This window comes from Corylus avellana, chromosome 9 (genome assembly GCF_965113065.1).
Source record: "Corylus avellana chromosome 9, dhCorAvel1.hap1.2, whole genome shotgun sequence".
NCBI lineage: Eukaryota > Viridiplantae > Streptophyta > Magnoliopsida > Fagales > Betulaceae > Corylus > Corylus avellana.
The window spans coordinates 22,242,089-22,258,063 of NC_142498.1; the positions used below are offsets into that span (position 1 = coordinate 22,242,089).

The 15,975-nt window shown below is 33.2% G+C and overlaps 3 protein-coding genes across 4 annotated transcripts; 2 read left to right on the forward strand and 1 right to left on the reverse strand.

Moving 5' to 3' along the window:
* Nucleotides 1-127: 127 nt before the first annotated feature.
* LOC148583925 (NADH dehydrogenase ubiquinone 1 beta subcomplex subunit) lies at nt 128-3,284 on the forward strand. The gene is made up of 4 exons (XM_088510512.1): nt 128-311; nt 983-1,028; nt 1,127-1,195; nt 3,042-3,284. The coding sequence occupies exons 1-3, from the start codon at nt 208-210 to the stop codon at nt 1,193-1,195; spliced, it is 219 nt and encodes a 72-aa protein (XP_088366638.1). The 5' UTR covers nt 128-207; the 3' UTR covers nt 3,042-3,284.
* A 2,139-nt stretch (nt 3,285-5,423) lies between these two features.
* LOC132191076 (uncharacterized) lies at nt 5,424-6,122 on the reverse strand. Its single transcript, XM_088510702.1, has one exon. The coding sequence runs from the start codon at nt 6,120-6,122 to the stop codon at nt 5,424-5,426; it is 699 nt and encodes a 232-aa protein (XP_088366828.1).
* Nucleotides 6,123-14,164: 8,042 nt separating this feature from the next.
* LOC132189952 (cytokinin riboside 5'-monophosphate phosphoribohydrolase LOG5) lies at nt 14,165-15,893 on the forward strand. Of its 2 annotated transcripts, none has more exons than XM_088519398.1 (7): nt 14,165-14,477; nt 14,554-14,651; nt 14,746-14,785; nt 14,878-14,977; nt 15,154-15,224; nt 15,386-15,529; nt 15,678-15,893. In XM_088519398.1, the coding sequence occupies exons 1-7, from the start codon at nt 14,358-14,360 to the stop codon at nt 15,774-15,776; spliced, it is 672 nt and encodes a 223-aa protein (XP_088375524.1). In that variant the 5' UTR covers nt 14,165-14,357; the 3' UTR covers nt 15,777-15,893. The 2 variants fall into 2 exon arrangements, with proteins under 2 accessions (XP_088375524.1, XP_059460792.1); XM_059604809.2 differs by having other exon boundaries at nt 14,746-14,776.
* The last annotated feature ends 82 nt before the right edge of the window (nt 15,894-15,975 follow it).

Sequence of the window (15,975 nt, forward strand, 5' to 3'; positions counted from 1 at the left end):
TAAAAAAAGACATTAATGTCTGGCCCATACATTAAAAGACTACAATCTTTCGAATCAGATAAATGTAATTGGGCCTCAGTTGGGCTCACTTCAACTAGACGTGTGTGTTTCTGTTTTTCTGTTTGTCTTTCCGTTTTTTTGGTGCTAAACTACCACATCAGTCCACCGATCCCGACCATTTCCGAGTAAAGGCTTGCGCAGAGAGAGATGGGAGGAGGCCATGGAGAGGGCACGACGTACAAGGGCTTCACGGTGCACCACCCAAAGCGCTGGCACGCGCTCACCGGGAAGGGCATGTGCGCTATCATGTGGTCAGTGTTTGCCCTCTTTTCTTCCCTCTTCTTCTGTGTTTCAATCTATTTCCATTAACAAAACCCTAATTTCGTTTCACAATCAATCACTTGGGTGTATACAAATTCGGTACCCCAGATCTATTTATTGTAATCTGAAATTTCGTTTTAGGATCCGAAGTCGGGAAGCAGTAAATGCTATATAGACCGAGTGAGTGTAACATTGATTAACACGAATAAAAAGAGTAATTTTGTGGACATTTCTGTGTTATAAGTGGGTTTTTTAGCTGTTGAAACCTGGGTTCGAGCTTAAACATAAAACTTTTGATTTGGAGGGATGCCTTGTAACAGTGATTTTTTTTTAATTTTTTTTTTAAGTTCTTATTATTTTCTTTTGCATATATTAATGGCTTTCTGGATTCAATATAGTGGATTTCCTAGCTCAATTTTACTTATGGGAGTATAAAGATCTGCAAAAATTTTATTCAATTTATATAACCAGTATATAAACTTTTCTTAATAAAAAGGAGCAAAAGCTATATTTGAAGACAAAATTAGCTGATTAGTGCGCGTGGACGTGACAGTAATAATATTGCGTGGATGTGTCTTTCAAAGTTTGATGATGAAGGGCTTTAAATTGGTTCTTTCATTTGCTGGTGAGTTTATGATTTTTTTGAAATTTGTTATGTCAGGTTTTGGGTGCTGTACAGGGCCAAGCAAGATGGTCCTGTAGTATTGGTAAGAGTGAATTTGGTTCCATTTTTCAATGTATTTGAGCCCTTTTTCGTTATAGTCTGCTTTTCCAACTTGTTTTCTCTTTTCTGTTGTATCTTTAGGGTTGGCGACATCCTTGGGAGGCCCATGGGCATGATGATAATTCCCATGGCCATGGCCATGAACATTAGGTACCTTTTATCTTTCTTTGCTTGTTAATATTGGATATTAGTTCTTGTAAAATGCTTTGTTTAAGGTTCAATTAAATAAGTTGGTTGAATTTTTGCTACTTGTTTAGAAAATAGTACAAGGAACGCTTCTTTTTTGATAAGTTGATAAGTACTTCTTTGGTTGTTTATTGTTGAGATCAATATTTTTCCCAGGCAATACTCACAGATCTTTCTAGATTAAATGTCAAACTTTTTTGTTTTAAATGGTTCATGCACAGCTGCATATACTCCACTGATACATGTACATATTTTGAATCTTGCTTTATTTTGGACATGGCTCTAATATGCTGAAAAGAATCTGCCATCCTGCCAAACTAATTACAATTTAGTTTTTAAACCAAGATCATTGGAGGAATTGCTGTATGTTCTGCAACTGTGTTGATTATTTTGGTGAAGGTTGAATTATTAGACTTTTGCAAAAGTGAGAAAGGGGGCGAGGGCGCATTTAATGAATGCAATTTATTGAACTAGTATTTTTTATTAGTATGCTTCTTGTTATCTCTATCTATCCACTTCTTACCCTCTTCTGGGTACCGGTATCGGTACAGAAACTGGCAAAGTAATCAATGAGAACATTGGTTTCTAGATACACACCAACAATTTTACAAGAAAACCAGCACAGTCTAGATGCATAAGCCACAAGTCAGCCATGCTCCTTACTCTCCATGGATTCAGAATAGTTTTATTGTGGATCTTCTCAGTATCCTTGAGTTAGTGTCCACATTAGAGACCTTTGCCACTAGTAACCCAAGCCTGACAGCCCAAAACTCTTGATGGAACACTAAAGCAGTTTTAGTGCGTAAAGCGTCTCTATCATGGTTCTTTGAAATGCTTGATAGCAACCTCTATGCTCAGATAAGGATCCATCTGAATTCAGGAACCAAACCTTGAGGGACCCACCTACCAATCTGTTTCCTTTTGATTCCATATGCCACCACCACCACATTGAAGGAGCTTCGATTTTCAGCAGTGTCAGCCACCTACAGGATACCAGAACATTTAAGTGGCAAACCTCCATGATTTTCTTGACCAATCTCACATCTGGATTGCTAGTCTTCCCAAAAATGCTGTGGTGAAAAAGAATTTTCCTATTAATGCTACTTGTTTGGATAAGGCACTTTTCATTTCGTTATTTTGATTTGTTTGTCATTATATTCTTAGAAGAATGATGAAGGTTGGCATCTACTGAATAATATTGTGCTGCTCAGGGAGATTGGGGGAGGGTCTTTTATGATGCCCACTTTGTATATGATTTCTGATATTGAGTATTTGGCATCTGGGCAAGAGTGAGTAAAAAAGATGGAGTTTCTCTATTTTTGCTTGTCTGAAAGAACTCTATATGAAGGTTTTCTGATATGGCATCTAGTCATTTTATCCATTTTTTTGTTGTTTAGCTTTCTGAATTTTGGCGTGGGATAAGAAAGATTATGTGTGAATTATTGGTGAATGGGACCCATACATGAGTTTTGAGAGGTGTGGAAATTGAAGTGAAATTTAGCTTCATTACTTATAGTCCATTTGACCCTACAATTTTGAAAGCTAAAAGTGCGATTTTAAACAAAATTGCAAAAAGTGTCCCATTTGAAAAAAATGGCAGTTTGAAAACATGGAAATTTTTTGTTTTCAAATCGCAAGTAATAGAGTGCACGTTTAAAAAACACATGATTTTAAATGTCGAAATGGGGTTTTATCAAAATGCCTTTAGTGCGTTTTTAAAAATCTTATTTTCATTAATTGCATTTCAAAATCATTATTTTAGAGAGAGAGAGTGTGTATAACTTTATTTGTCATATTCTGTTATTTTCAGGCATCCCATTGAGGAGCTGAAAGAAGAGGACAAAGAGTTCTTGGTGGGTTCTTGGCAGAAATGTCATGTGAAATTTGTCTATTTCTGTTTCAATAAAGTGATTGTGAAAAAAAATGACTGTGTGGGCATGATGTGATGATTATCAAACTTTATTTTCAACAGGTTAGTCTGTAAGCATGAATATTACTTGCGATTTTTACATGTTATTGGCATTTATTGAAACCCCTTGCCAAGCTTCTTCTTCTTCTTCTTCTTCTTCTTTTTTAAACATAGAACACCATTCTGAAGGATGAGAAACATATGAAAGACTTGCTCTGTAGAGTCAACAGCACAGGGTATTGAAACAAGCACCGGATGCACACATACATCGCATACAGATACAGTTACCTTTTTACGAGGCGACAAAATTGCTGATTGCCCATCCCTGTGTTATATTTCTCTATTTCTTTTTTAGATGAATAAGAAATTCGTCAAGCAAACGAAACTTCAAGAGTACAGTGTGACTAGCTCCCCCCATGGCTTCTCGCATTTGTCTCCCCACCAAATGGAGTAAACGGCAACAATAAACATCAGCTTTGTGACAAAGCAAAAGAGAGCCTTCTCCCTAAATAACTCTTGATTTGATTATTAGGCATAATAACTAAATAAATTTGATTCTCAAATCATATCTCCCTAGTCTTCACCACAAGTCATAAAAAAAAATAAAAAATAAAAAATAAGAAGGCCGTCATGCTTGTAAACACTAGACAAAGGGACAACCGGCCGGTTATGTAGCAAGATTTACACCGTAAATATAATAGAGCTGTAGTTGTCTTTCTTTTGCGAGCAACGTGCGAGCCCTTGTACACCGCCACAAGATAAACTGTACATGTTGTTGGGATGTTGGATTCTTTTGGCTATCGTTGGTAAACGGCGAAGAATTCGTATACTTAGATAATATTATTATTTGCAGCTACAAGCATTTCATAATATCATATCTTTTATTTTCTCTTCTCAAAGCAAAAAGATTAAAAAAATTTCAAACACAAAACACTTTTCAAAACACAAAAGCATGTTTTACCTTTAGGTCACATAATACTTTTTAAACAAGGAAAAAAAAAAAAAAAAAAAAAACATAAAATAGCTTTCAAAACACATTAACTAACTGAGCAGAATTGTTGTCCAGCTGTACTTAGGAATACGTTGACATACTTACCCAATAAGGAAGAAAAAAAAAAACGTTGACATCACATGACTAGTGGCTAAATAGTTGAAGAAAATATAAATAGGTAATGTGTAATTGTCCTTTCTAACCATCCTGTGTGTTCAACTTCAAGTCATGGCAGTCACTCAACTCTTAACTATCCCGAAATACCTAAATAATGTTTCATAACAAAGCGTAGCATATCATAATTAACTAGGTCGTGCTAGTGATAGGTTAGTATTGCCTTCCAATTTTCGTTTTCAAATCTACAGTCCACTTTAAATATTTGTTGTTTTCTGTATCAAAGGATTCTGCAAATTATCTAAATTATAGGGAATTCAGGCAGGAAATGAGAAAGGAGATCTGGGTCCCAAAGTGTCTGGGTAAGTTTTTGGACACCTCAGAACTCATGATCCCCTCTCATGTTCCCTGCCTGAATTCCAATGAAATATTCAGGGAGAAAATTTCAAGCAAGACCTGCTGATTGGTTAAGCCAATTAGGCAGTCAACTAAGGCCCTCAATAAAATAATTTGGCCCTAAATGGCAATAATGTAATTTAGTTTTTTTTTTTAATTTTATAAATAAGAAAAAAACCTTTAAGGCCCCGATTATGGTAAAATGGTTAGTCAATGCTCTTTAACTAAGGCTCCATGTTATAGTAAAAATAATTACAAAGAATTGAATCCCAAGATATTGAGACTTTAGAAGGAAATTAGGAAAGAGAAAATGAAAATTCATATTAGTGGCACCCTCTAGCGCATTAAATTAAACTTGTAATTTCTCCTAAACTTAAAACCAAAATATGGATTAAGCTGGTTAATTAAAATAATGTTTAGATTAACATAAATTACTTATGTATCCTACTCAAATTGATCCTGCGATTTTTATGCGAGCAAGGATACTATTTAGCTTTAGAGTCTTCTTTTAGCTCTCATTGTCCAAGAATATGGTTTTCACTCATAATTTTCGACAAACGATCTAATTTCTAAACAATATAAACTTAATTATGGATCCAAAACAATACTAGGCTAAACTGTTTTATTTGGAAAGAATAAAAAGAATACAATAGAACGCATGAATGATTATATGAATATCTAGCTTTGTACTGAGCCCTAAGTGGCGAGCCAGGGGAAAGCAAAGCCTTAAAATTGGGTTGCCAACCATGCATGGGATTTACAGTACCGTTACATATATGTAGCTAGTTTGTTAGAATGTTGAGAAGTGAAACCCTAGTCTGGATCAAACGCCTAAACATACACTCTAGCTCAGCCTCAAGGTCTTCTATGGCTATCTCCACTGCCTCCAATCTCTTATTCGCACTCTGAACTGCCATTACATCGCAAATATCATACAAACATTGCCCACTCGCGCGCATAAATCTCGACGCTAAAGAAGACCCTTTTGCTGCTTTTTGATCAAGCCAGGGTATGGAAATCAGGGACAACAGCGACTCCACGATAGAAATAGTAGTTACTCTCACTTCCTTAAGCACATCGACAACTACTTTAAGGTTGTCGTCTATTGGTGAGAGGCGGTCCGAGGCGATGGGCTTCTTGTTCTTCATGATCCCCTTCAAAGAATTCAAGCACTTTAACGTTTCTTTCTTCAACTTCTTTCTGTAGTGATTGTAAGCCGCAATTTTGCCACCAATGTCCGGCTCCCCAATGCATACTCTGCGCAACGTGAATTGGAGATCTTGGAGCTGCTCTTTGACGAGCAAAAGCACGTCTTTAGAAATGCCGCACACCTCCAACATCCTTAGAGATGCCTCCGACACCTCGTGAACCCATTTTTCTTGTCGTTGGTGCAGAAGAGCTCGCTGGATTGTGGGGGAGTGCAGAAGGTCGTTGGCAGAGTTGTGCAGGTCTCTGAGGGCATCAAAATTTGGGCTTGCCATCTTTGGAAACTGAAGAGGATTTTTTTTTGGGTTTGAGAAGATCGGCACTTTAATTAATTTGTAACTAATTCCTTCATTTGGGTATTTTATATATATAGAGGGCTAAAAGGACAGGAAATCCTGAATCAGATCTGAGGCCTTACAGAAAAAGGACCAAGAAGTATCCTTTCTTGTACGGATTGGCGTAAACTGGCTACAGCTAAGAGGCCAAATTGTCCCAAGGAAGGTTCCATTATATATAGAGACAGTAAGGAAATGCAGTGGCTAAGATATTGTTGTTGGTGATTGGAGTGTTGGGTCAAATATATATACATGCACGAGCTAGAGAGCTAGGGAGGTGCCAACCTGGGTTTAATTATAAACAAGACAAGATATGTGTTGGTTCTTAAAGAATGGGCATTTTGCAAGAGGATATATAGGATCGTGTCAACTGCATGTCCCCATGGCTTTGTTTTCTCTGTGCAGGACATGGGATCTGAGACTAAGATCCACATTTGGGATAAGGAGCTTCCTGGAAAATATGTTCGTACGTACTACTTGAGCACACTCGCTAGCTAGAAAGCCAGGGAAGGGCTGTCAGAAACATATATGGTTGACAATTAGAGAAACAAGGTAAAAGATTCTTTAAGAATTCTCATAAAGGTTGTCCAGATCGATGTTTACTGCAGGAAAGGTAATTATTGAGGATGTAGAGAGCCATGAGCCAATTAAGGATTTATAAGTGAGGTATCTTACGATCTTAAGTGTTTGATCACATGGTTTAAGTGTAATTTTAAGTGTAATTTTATTTAAACTGTAATTTTGTGCTTGAGTTACAGAGAGAGGATGACCTATAAGCTATGCAGATCAATTTTTACAAGTAGTAAAACAAGTATGGGTGAAAAAGATAGATTAAATTAAAGGAAGATACATATCATCAGGTTAGCTCATTTCAATGAATTCAATATTAGTAGGTGTAACAAATTATTTATTTCATTGTTTATTTTTAAAAATGGGGTGAATTAAGTTCACTGAATTTTATTCTTTATTTGTCAAAAAAAAAAAAAAGAAGAAGAAGAAGAAGAAGAAAACAAAAGGAAAAAGTAAATCAGCCTTGTCATTGCTGTCGATATATTTAAAACTAGATAATAAGACGAAAGACAGAAAGTGCTCTTAAGTTGGTGTTGACTTTAGTTCTTGGCTTGGAACTACTTTATTTCCAATCTTGATAGGTGATAGGGGAATTATAATTTTTATTATATAAATTCTACACAAATTAATAGATAGTTTGTCTTTGATACTTCTCACGTTAGTTATTAAATAATTAAATTTATTTATTAAATTTTATTTGTCACCCATGTTCTATTTGGCACTCATGGGAACTATATATGTCCCGTTCATTAAAAAAAAAATAATAATAATAAAAAATTGTAATATACTCCGCTGTATATTTATCCAAAAACTTGTTAGCAAAGATTTCATTACCAATATGGAATGAAGGCTCCTTTTTTTCAGTCTCCACTCAGCTCGAATAAATTTTCCAACTTTCTTTTTCTTTTGTAATTAGTTACACGTATACTCTGAAGGATACAATCTTAATTTTATTTTGGGAAATGCTAGGGAGGCAAACAAATGAATTTATAAAAATTTTCAAATTGACGTAGAAGACAAGTGAGAGAAAATTACATTTTTTTAATTTAAAAACCTTTGTTACGTCAGTGAGTTCATTTGTTTGGCTCCCTAACACTTCTCTTTTATTTTTATTAGGAGATGAATTATTTTCTTCTTACAAATTAAGAAAAAATTAGAAAGGATAGGAGACGCTCTTTATTTCATTTCATCTTACATATTACATTCCAAGCATCCTTTGAAACTTTCACTTTTCTAGTGGATCATCTAAGAAATTATGAATTAATCGTTAATATTAAATTGAAATTGAAGATGAATTGCAGAGACTATTTTTAAACTCACAATATTTACTCTAAAATCATATTAAATTATCAATTATTTCAAAAGTTTAAGCTCATAACATTTATATTCTAATAGCAAGATGAAAATGCTTGCTTAATTAATTAATTGCGAAGGAATTAATAAATATATGTCAAAACTTCAAAGTTGAAATGCAGCCACTATCAAACAACAAAGTCGGTCACCCGACATTAATGAAGTTCAACAAGTTCAATTGATTTGTGGCAGCCTAAGATAGTCAACGAGATGCTATTCTATAATTCTTCTGAACCAGCTAGAACCATATTCATCATGTTGGGCAAAACGCTTAAATTGATGAACTCATTTTCTCCGGCAACCACCGACCACGACAAAGAGAGAGAGAGAGAGAGTCGGAGTTCTGAATGGATCCCACCGCTGTCATTTTCCCGATAATCCAACTTTATTAGGTTGTAAGTGGGGTTGTAAAGGGTCCAATATAATATGGTCATGATTTTCTTACAAAGAAAAACTTAGCTAGCTAGAGAAGTTGTACACGTAACGAATCTGTCTCTCCTTCAATATTGTTCTCTTTCTAAGAAGACGAATTAATATATTATGTATATGTTTATCAAAAGATATATGAAAACGAAATGTGAAAGTGGATGCAGTCTGCACGGAATTTGGTGCTACCTTTCACATTCATAGTCTTCTAATTGAAGACTTTCCGGGCAGAGCCATGTTGTCCCCAAAATATTTTTAAAAAGTTCTTCAAATTTTTTTAAAATTAAAATTCTACTCCTAAATTTTTATAATTTTGTTCCCCAAATTTCATTTACCCTAAATTTTTTAATTATGTTCCCCCCCTCCCCCCCTTTCTCAAACTCCAAATGCTAGTTCTGCCCTTGTATCCGGGTGATGTACACCAAAAGAAAAAAAATACTATTTTTTTATCTCTCAATTATCTTATTTTATATATATATATATATATATATATATATATAAATCAACCATTGAATTTATAAGATCCGCACATATATCTCCTAGTGGATTTGAAAAAGATATGAAAAAGAAAATAAAAGAATAGCGTGTCTCAAACCGAATAGTATATCTGTAAATTTTGGAAAACTTCACTTATATACCTTTTTAAACTACAAAGCATTTATTATTGTCACTTTCAAATTATTAAAATTTTTAATGTTATGTTGGTGTCCCATGTATCAACTCTGGCCTCTCAATCGCCCCTACCTTTAGCTATATAGGTCTATGGTTTTTTTTCACCCTTTTTTTGTGTTCTTATTTTTTAATTTTGTAAATGAAAGTATTCTTGTCTTTTTATGTTCTGTTCATTAATTAGGAGTTAATGAAAAATTCTATAGAATTGGGTATTGAAAGGGACTAATACATTATACACCTAGATTGTAAATTTTGATAATTTTGAGGTGACGTTGAAAAAGACGTTAATAATAAAGAAATTAAGTGGCGTTTTCTCATAAATCAGTTTCGACAATGAATCATGATTAAATGGTCGTGATCCTCCAGGCAATCTCTCTCTGCCTTTCTGGTCAGTTGAGGCCAGATGAAGAAATTAAGGTCAATCAATCATGTCAAAATTGTAGTTTCTTAAAGGACGTCAGGAATATAGCATAAAGAATAATCACTCCACGGTTTTACTCTAATTGTTCTGTAATTTCATACGATGAATATGAATATGATTAAGGCCATAACCTTTTTAATGACAGTGAAATCCGGTACAAAATCTAATTAAGACAATAACCTAATAGTAAACATTATTATATGGTATAGGTGAATGCTATCATTCCAAATACGAAATAAAACATCCATCCATCCATTCTCTTACACCAAAAACTACATATCATAATTATCATTCCCCATATATTGTTTTTTTCTTGCAAGTTAAAAGCATTGAAAAGTTCGTGTCAGTAAAACCCCACTAAATTTTTTCTGACAAATTTTACCGACTTTTCAGGCGGTTATTATTTGGATTTGACTGTGCAATCGCGGTGACCAATTATATAACAAGAGAAGCACCATAATTCAGACAACGAGACATATTTTTATTCCTTATTCTTTGTTTGAGTGGCTACGGTGGAACATGTAGCTGCATTGAAGAGAGTGGGGTCCAACGAAGTTCCCGACATTTTTGGCTCTAAACGTTGAAAGCAACGGAAGTGACTTTTCATTGTTTAGGCTATTTTCAGCATGAGAAAAGAAGAAGACAAAAATTTACATAAATCATTTTAGTTTTCTTCAACCAGTCTAAACGAATTTAGTAAATAACAAAGTTTTCTTATAACTCAACAATCTATTAAATTAAAGTAAATTATTCTGATATTTTTCTTGTATGCACGATGTTTCATATACTTATTTATTTCCTTGTATAATTTAATTTTATTTTGAAATATTTTACATTAATTCTCTTGTTGTAATTGGCTATATATAATTCAATTCAATTTTTCTATTCTCTATTTTATTTTAAAAAATTAAAAAAGTAGGTGATAATTATGTGTCGTTTATTTTGAATTGAAATAAACTAGGAATAAGGGAAAAGTACACTTTACACCCTCAAAGTTTAAGGTGATTTTCAATTCTACTTCCAATGTTTCAATTTTTGCAATACACTCCCTCAAACTCCTAAATTTTGTCAATTCGACCAATTTTATCCTAAAATTTCTATATTGCCCATAATTTTTTTTTTTATATAAAATATATATAAAAAAAAAAATTAGGGTTGCAAAAATGGCCATGGCCAAAAGGGTGGCTCCGATTTTTTTAAATTTTTTTTTTTTAAAATTTAAAAATTTAAAATTAGGAGTAATAGGAGAATTTTGGGATAAAATTGGTTGAATTGCAAAAATTTGAAAGTTTGGTGGAGCGCATTGTAAAAATTGAAACATTGGAGGTTAAATTGAAAATCGCCTCAAATTTTGAGAAATAAAGTGTAATTTTCCCTAGGAATAACTATTTGTTCCTCTCGCACAAAATCTTCTAAGTTCCATTTCCCGTTGAAAATTAAAACTTATCTTTATTCTTCGATCAAAAATTCTCTCAAAGTTCTGATATTACATGATTATTTTGACTACATTTGGTAATGCTTTTCGGATAAGTACATTATAGTTTTTTTTTAAAAAAAAATGTTTTATTAATGTAATATGAAGATAAAAAGAGTTTTTAAGTATTTTGTGAGTTTTTTTGTTTTAAATTGTTTGTTAATATTTGTACTTTGAAAAAGAAAAAGAAAAAGCTTTAACAATTAAATTAAGTATTTCATTCTAATTCTCTGCCTCACAACCCCTTTTGTCTTTCAATTTATTTTGCAAATTTGTTGTCCTGACGGGTATGACACTCAGTACGAACACAAAGCCAAAACAATAACAACTGAGTCACGTGGAGAAAAAAGCTGCTCAGCCAAGTGTAAGCGGCTAATTCCAACAGCAAAGCCTTGACCTCTCAGAGACCGCCACCTGTCATACCTATATTGCGCTCGATGGGGACGTTTCCACGGAGCTAAACTTTGTCTTTGGTACATACAACAGTGTACTTCTTGTTGCCTGAGCAAAAGTTTGTGGAGAAATTTATGCAAATACGACAACGATGAAATAACTGCACGTGGATGAGTTTGATCAACGCAAAATCGATTTCACTAGGGCCGGCTCGATTACATTTTCAGTTACAGGCGATAATTAAGTTTATGTGAGTTATTAGTATGTAAAATTACTAATTAAATTTTTATATTCCAGGCTTTTTATATTATTCACAACATTCAATTTAATTAGATTGACGTTGGAGCATATTGGGGACAAACTTTTCATGTTCTACCGACAATTTAATTAAAATAGATTTTGATTATGAGTACTAATAAATAAGTTACACATTATTTTGGTATCCATTTTTTAGTAAAAAAAGTATAGTACCCATAGCATTTCTTAAGAAAAAAATAGAATGACTACATGTCTAGTGTCAATGAATTCTCATTTTAATGTCTAGTGATTTTTTAAGGCCCTAATATTGTAATTTTTGTTACCATGAGTGAGGGCTTTCAATAAGGGAAATGTTATGTGTTTTTCTAGTGCTTTCTTGGTATCCTCCCAATTGTGATGGGCTTTTAAAATCAGCAATAGATTAAAAGTCAATAATTAATAATCTCAAATTCAATGATAATTTTACAAGTCACATCACAATTTGGAGGACACAGGAAAACACTAGAAGAACATCTAGTATTTTCTTTCAATAAAGAACCTTTACAATTATTTATCAGAGGCCTTAATTATAAACTATTTATCAACCTTTTAACATATTGGAGCCTTATTTTTTATTTTTTTAAGAAAAAAACTTATATTATACAATTATTAATTGGAGCCTTAGGCAACCGCCTAAGTTGCCTATGGGTACTTGAGCTAACCCTAAATGATACTTTAGGTAAAAATATATTTTTGCCATTCGCTAATGCTTTTCGGAGGTTTTTCTTTGTTTAAATAATGGGAAAAATGTAAATTCAGTTATTGTGGTTTATTTAATTTGCAATTAACTCATTGTGGTATCAAAATAAACTCAAATGTCTCTGAGGTATGCTAAAAAAATAATTTATTCCCTACAATCAAATTCCGTTCATTGACTTAATAAATTCTAATAGCGTAAAACACTAGAGCCAATATAATTGTGATACTTGTCTTATTTAAGTTAGTATCATACTAAGGGAATTTGTTAAATTAGTTGACAAAATTTGATTGTAGAGACTAAATTATATTTTTGGCATACCTCAGGGACTTTTGAGTTCATTTTAATACCATAGGGAGTTAATTGTAAATCAGGTAAACCACAAGAACTAATTTTGCATTTCTCCCTTAAATAATTGAATACACTCTTAAACCCAAGGAGTATTTAGTCACTTTTAAAACTCAAAATCTATTTGTCACAAGCTGTCAAGCTCAAACAAGAGGGATCAGTTTAACAATTTTTTCTAGATGTAAATAACTTTTCTTTATTTCTTTCCCTTTTTTGGCGTCTTGCACTCAAATTTTAGAAATATTGCAAATAGAATAAAGTTTTTCTTTAAATTGGGATGGAGAAAAATTTTCTATCTCAATCTATTACGTAATATATATACGTTAACATATGTCCTTAATTAGATTATGTAATTTTTAATTACATTTTTAAGTCTTGCGTGTTTTTAAAAAGAAACAAACATAAAAATAATAGTTTAAACTTCAAAAAATAATAATAATAATAATAATAATAAATATCTATTTAATAAACTGAATTTAAATGACCACTCCAACCGAATTAAAAGGAAAATTTTATCCTTGCGAATATACAGTATTGTAACAATAAACACTTGAGATGAACATGCATGCTTCTATAGAAAACTTGAGTTCGGCACATGATCAGTAATTATAGAGCAATGAATGCTAATTAGAGCGTGTTTGAGATTATGTTAAGAAAGTTAAAAAATATTTTTAGGACTTAAAAAGCTGTGTTAAGCAAAATCTAATATTTAGTATGAAATTTCAAAAGTACCTTCTTAAATTTTTTTTATTCTAAAAATAACAAAAAAAAAATAAAAAAAAAAACCTTAAAATTATTATTATTATTATTATTTTAAAAGCTCTACTTCTCAAATAAAATCTCATTTGTCTTCTCATGAGAACATAGGTAGTGTTTGTCAAATATACTATTTTGTAAACAGTAGAGTGGCATCCATTAATCGCTTTCGTCGCTACTGCAGGTACGGTACTACGGTTGGCCAAACAGTATCCCAACAGGCTAAAGCACCGTAGCAGATCATTTCTGCCCAAAGAAAATGAGCTGGCAGAATTTTATCCACTTCAATGAGTAGGTTTGCAAAGAACCATGCATCGAAGACTCTGTTTTAAAACATGATGGTTTAAAATGTTACGGTAAATAATTAATTAAGATAATTAGTAATTTAATATGACATGTATTTGAGTTATAAAAAATTTAATCCACAATAGTCTGATAGTAAATATTTCCCATGTAATAGTTTTAAGTGAGAACAAAAAATAAAAAATAAAAGAAGTTTTTGGCCAAGTAAACTGGACCGTACAGAGGCGAGAAAGCTGTTTCTGGTTGGAGAATTTTGTAGAGCAAAAGATTCCGAGATTCTAAGTCTACGTGGGGCCAAAGAATTCCAGGGACGGCCAAGCTCCAGCTCCAGCTCTTTTAATTTGCTGATGAGTCTATAAATATTATGAAGCACGACTTGAAAAATCTCAAGAAGTAATTCTCTGAATCTTTATCATATTTAACTGAACAAGTAGACCAATAGAGAGAGAGAGAGAGATCAGAGAGATGCAGGAGAAGAAGATGATAGCTAAATCCAGGTTCCAAAGGGTTTGCGTTTTCTGTGGGAGCAGTACTGGCAAGAGAAATTGCTACCGTGATGCTGCCCTGGAGCTAGGCCAAGAGCTGGTAATTTCAATTTTCTTATAATCAATATCCTACTCTTTGGATATTTGAATTAATTTGAAGCTTTTTCTTGAGGAAGGTATCCAGGAGGTTGGATCTTGTTTATGGAGGAGGAAGTATTGGATTAATGGGCTTAGTTTCTCAGGAGGTCCACCGCGGTGGTAGGCATGTTCTTGGGTATAATCTCTGACATTCTCGTCCTAATTATGGGTTTATTTATGTTCTTTTTCTCTCTGTTAACAGCTTCTTAAATTATGGGTTTTGTTCACAGAATCATCCCCAAGACCTTGATGAGCAAAGAGGTACCGTACGTACGTACGTACTCAGCTGGGATTTTTTTTCTATATTTCTTAATTTACAAATATCTTTTTCATGGTTTGTCTGGTTTTTTGGGCTGGAGCAGATAACTGGAGAACCTGTTGGAGAGGTCAGGCCAGTAGCCGACATGCACCAGAGGAAAGCTGAGATGGCCCGCTACTCTGACTGTTTTATTGCCCTTCCAGGTCTCTCTCGCTGCCCCACAATATAATGGGGGATTAAATTATTACAAAACATTTTAATATTATCCTTTTTATTATAATTTTTTTTATAAATTGCGTGACGGTTCATAATTTATAGTTTAACTGTCAACTCAATTTATAAAAATTACTAATTAATATATATATATGTTCATGATTAGGTGGATATGGAACTTTGGAAGAGTTATTGGAAGTCATTACGTGGGCCCAGCTAGGAATCCACGATAAGCCTGTAAAGCAACTTCATTCTCTTTATTTTGGCAATATTCACTATATATATATATATATTTTTTTTTCTCACTAAAAACAAGCAAAACTCGGCCGAAATTTGAAAGATTGTTATGATATTAACCAGAACCTGACTTAATTTATATATATGTGTGAATTAATTAGGTGGGTTTGCTTAATGTGGAGGGGTACTACAACTACCTCCTCTCATTCATAGACAAAGCGGTGGATGACGGCTTTATCAAGCCTTCTCAGCGTCATATAATCGTCTCTGCTCCAAACGCTACAGAACTTGTTCAAAAGCTTGAGGCATGAGTTTTTAATTTCCATATTTTTTTTAGAAGAAATACTTTAGTAAATAACTTAATAGATATATATATATATATATATATATATACTTTTATATCACGTACATCAAAACGTCTGTAGTGTTAAGTGGGTTGTTTTGTTTGATTAGGAATACGTGCCCGTGCATGATGGGGTGGTTGCTAAGGCCAAGTGGGAAGCGGAACAAGTGGAACTTAATACTTCTTTACAGACAAATATTGCTCGTTGACTAGATAGATTATCGATCGGTTACACATTTTTATTTTTACATTCTACCTTTCGTACTCAAACTGATATCGTCTTTAAAATCTTCATTAGATTTTAATTAAATAATAATTTTAAAAATCATGTAAGCAAGTGTTAGAATAAATGTGTAAGAGTGAGAGTATGTGTAGTATTGCTCTTTAAACTTTGTACTTAATTGGTGT

Coding starts and splice junctions, on each gene's coding strand:
- LOC132189952 (XM_088519398.1), top strand. CDS start 14,358: ATGCAGGAGAAGAAGATGATAGCTAAATCCAGGTTCCAAAGGGTTTGC. Junction 14,786..14,877: donor TGAGCAAAGAGGTACCGTAC/GTACGTACGTAC, acceptor GGGCTGGAGCAG/ATAACTGGAGAACCTGTTGG. Junction 15,530..15,677: donor AACTTGTTCAAAAGCTTGAG/GCATGAGTTTTT, acceptor TTGTTTGATTAG/GAATACGTGCCCGTGCATGA.
- LOC148583925 (XM_088510512.1), top strand. CDS start 208: ATGGGAGGAGGCCATGGAGAGGGCACGACGTACAAGGGCTTCACGGTG. Junction 312..982: donor GGCATGTGCGCTATCATGTG/GTCAGTGTTTGC, acceptor TTGTTATGTCAG/GTTTTGGGTGCTGTACAGGG. Junction 1,029..1,126: donor AAGATGGTCCTGTAGTATTG/GTAAGAGTGAAT, acceptor TTGTATCTTTAG/GGTTGGCGACATCCTTGGGA.
- LOC132191076 (XM_088510702.1), bottom strand. CDS start 6,122: ATGGCAAGCCCAAATTTTGATGCCCTCAGAGACCTGCACAACTCTGCC.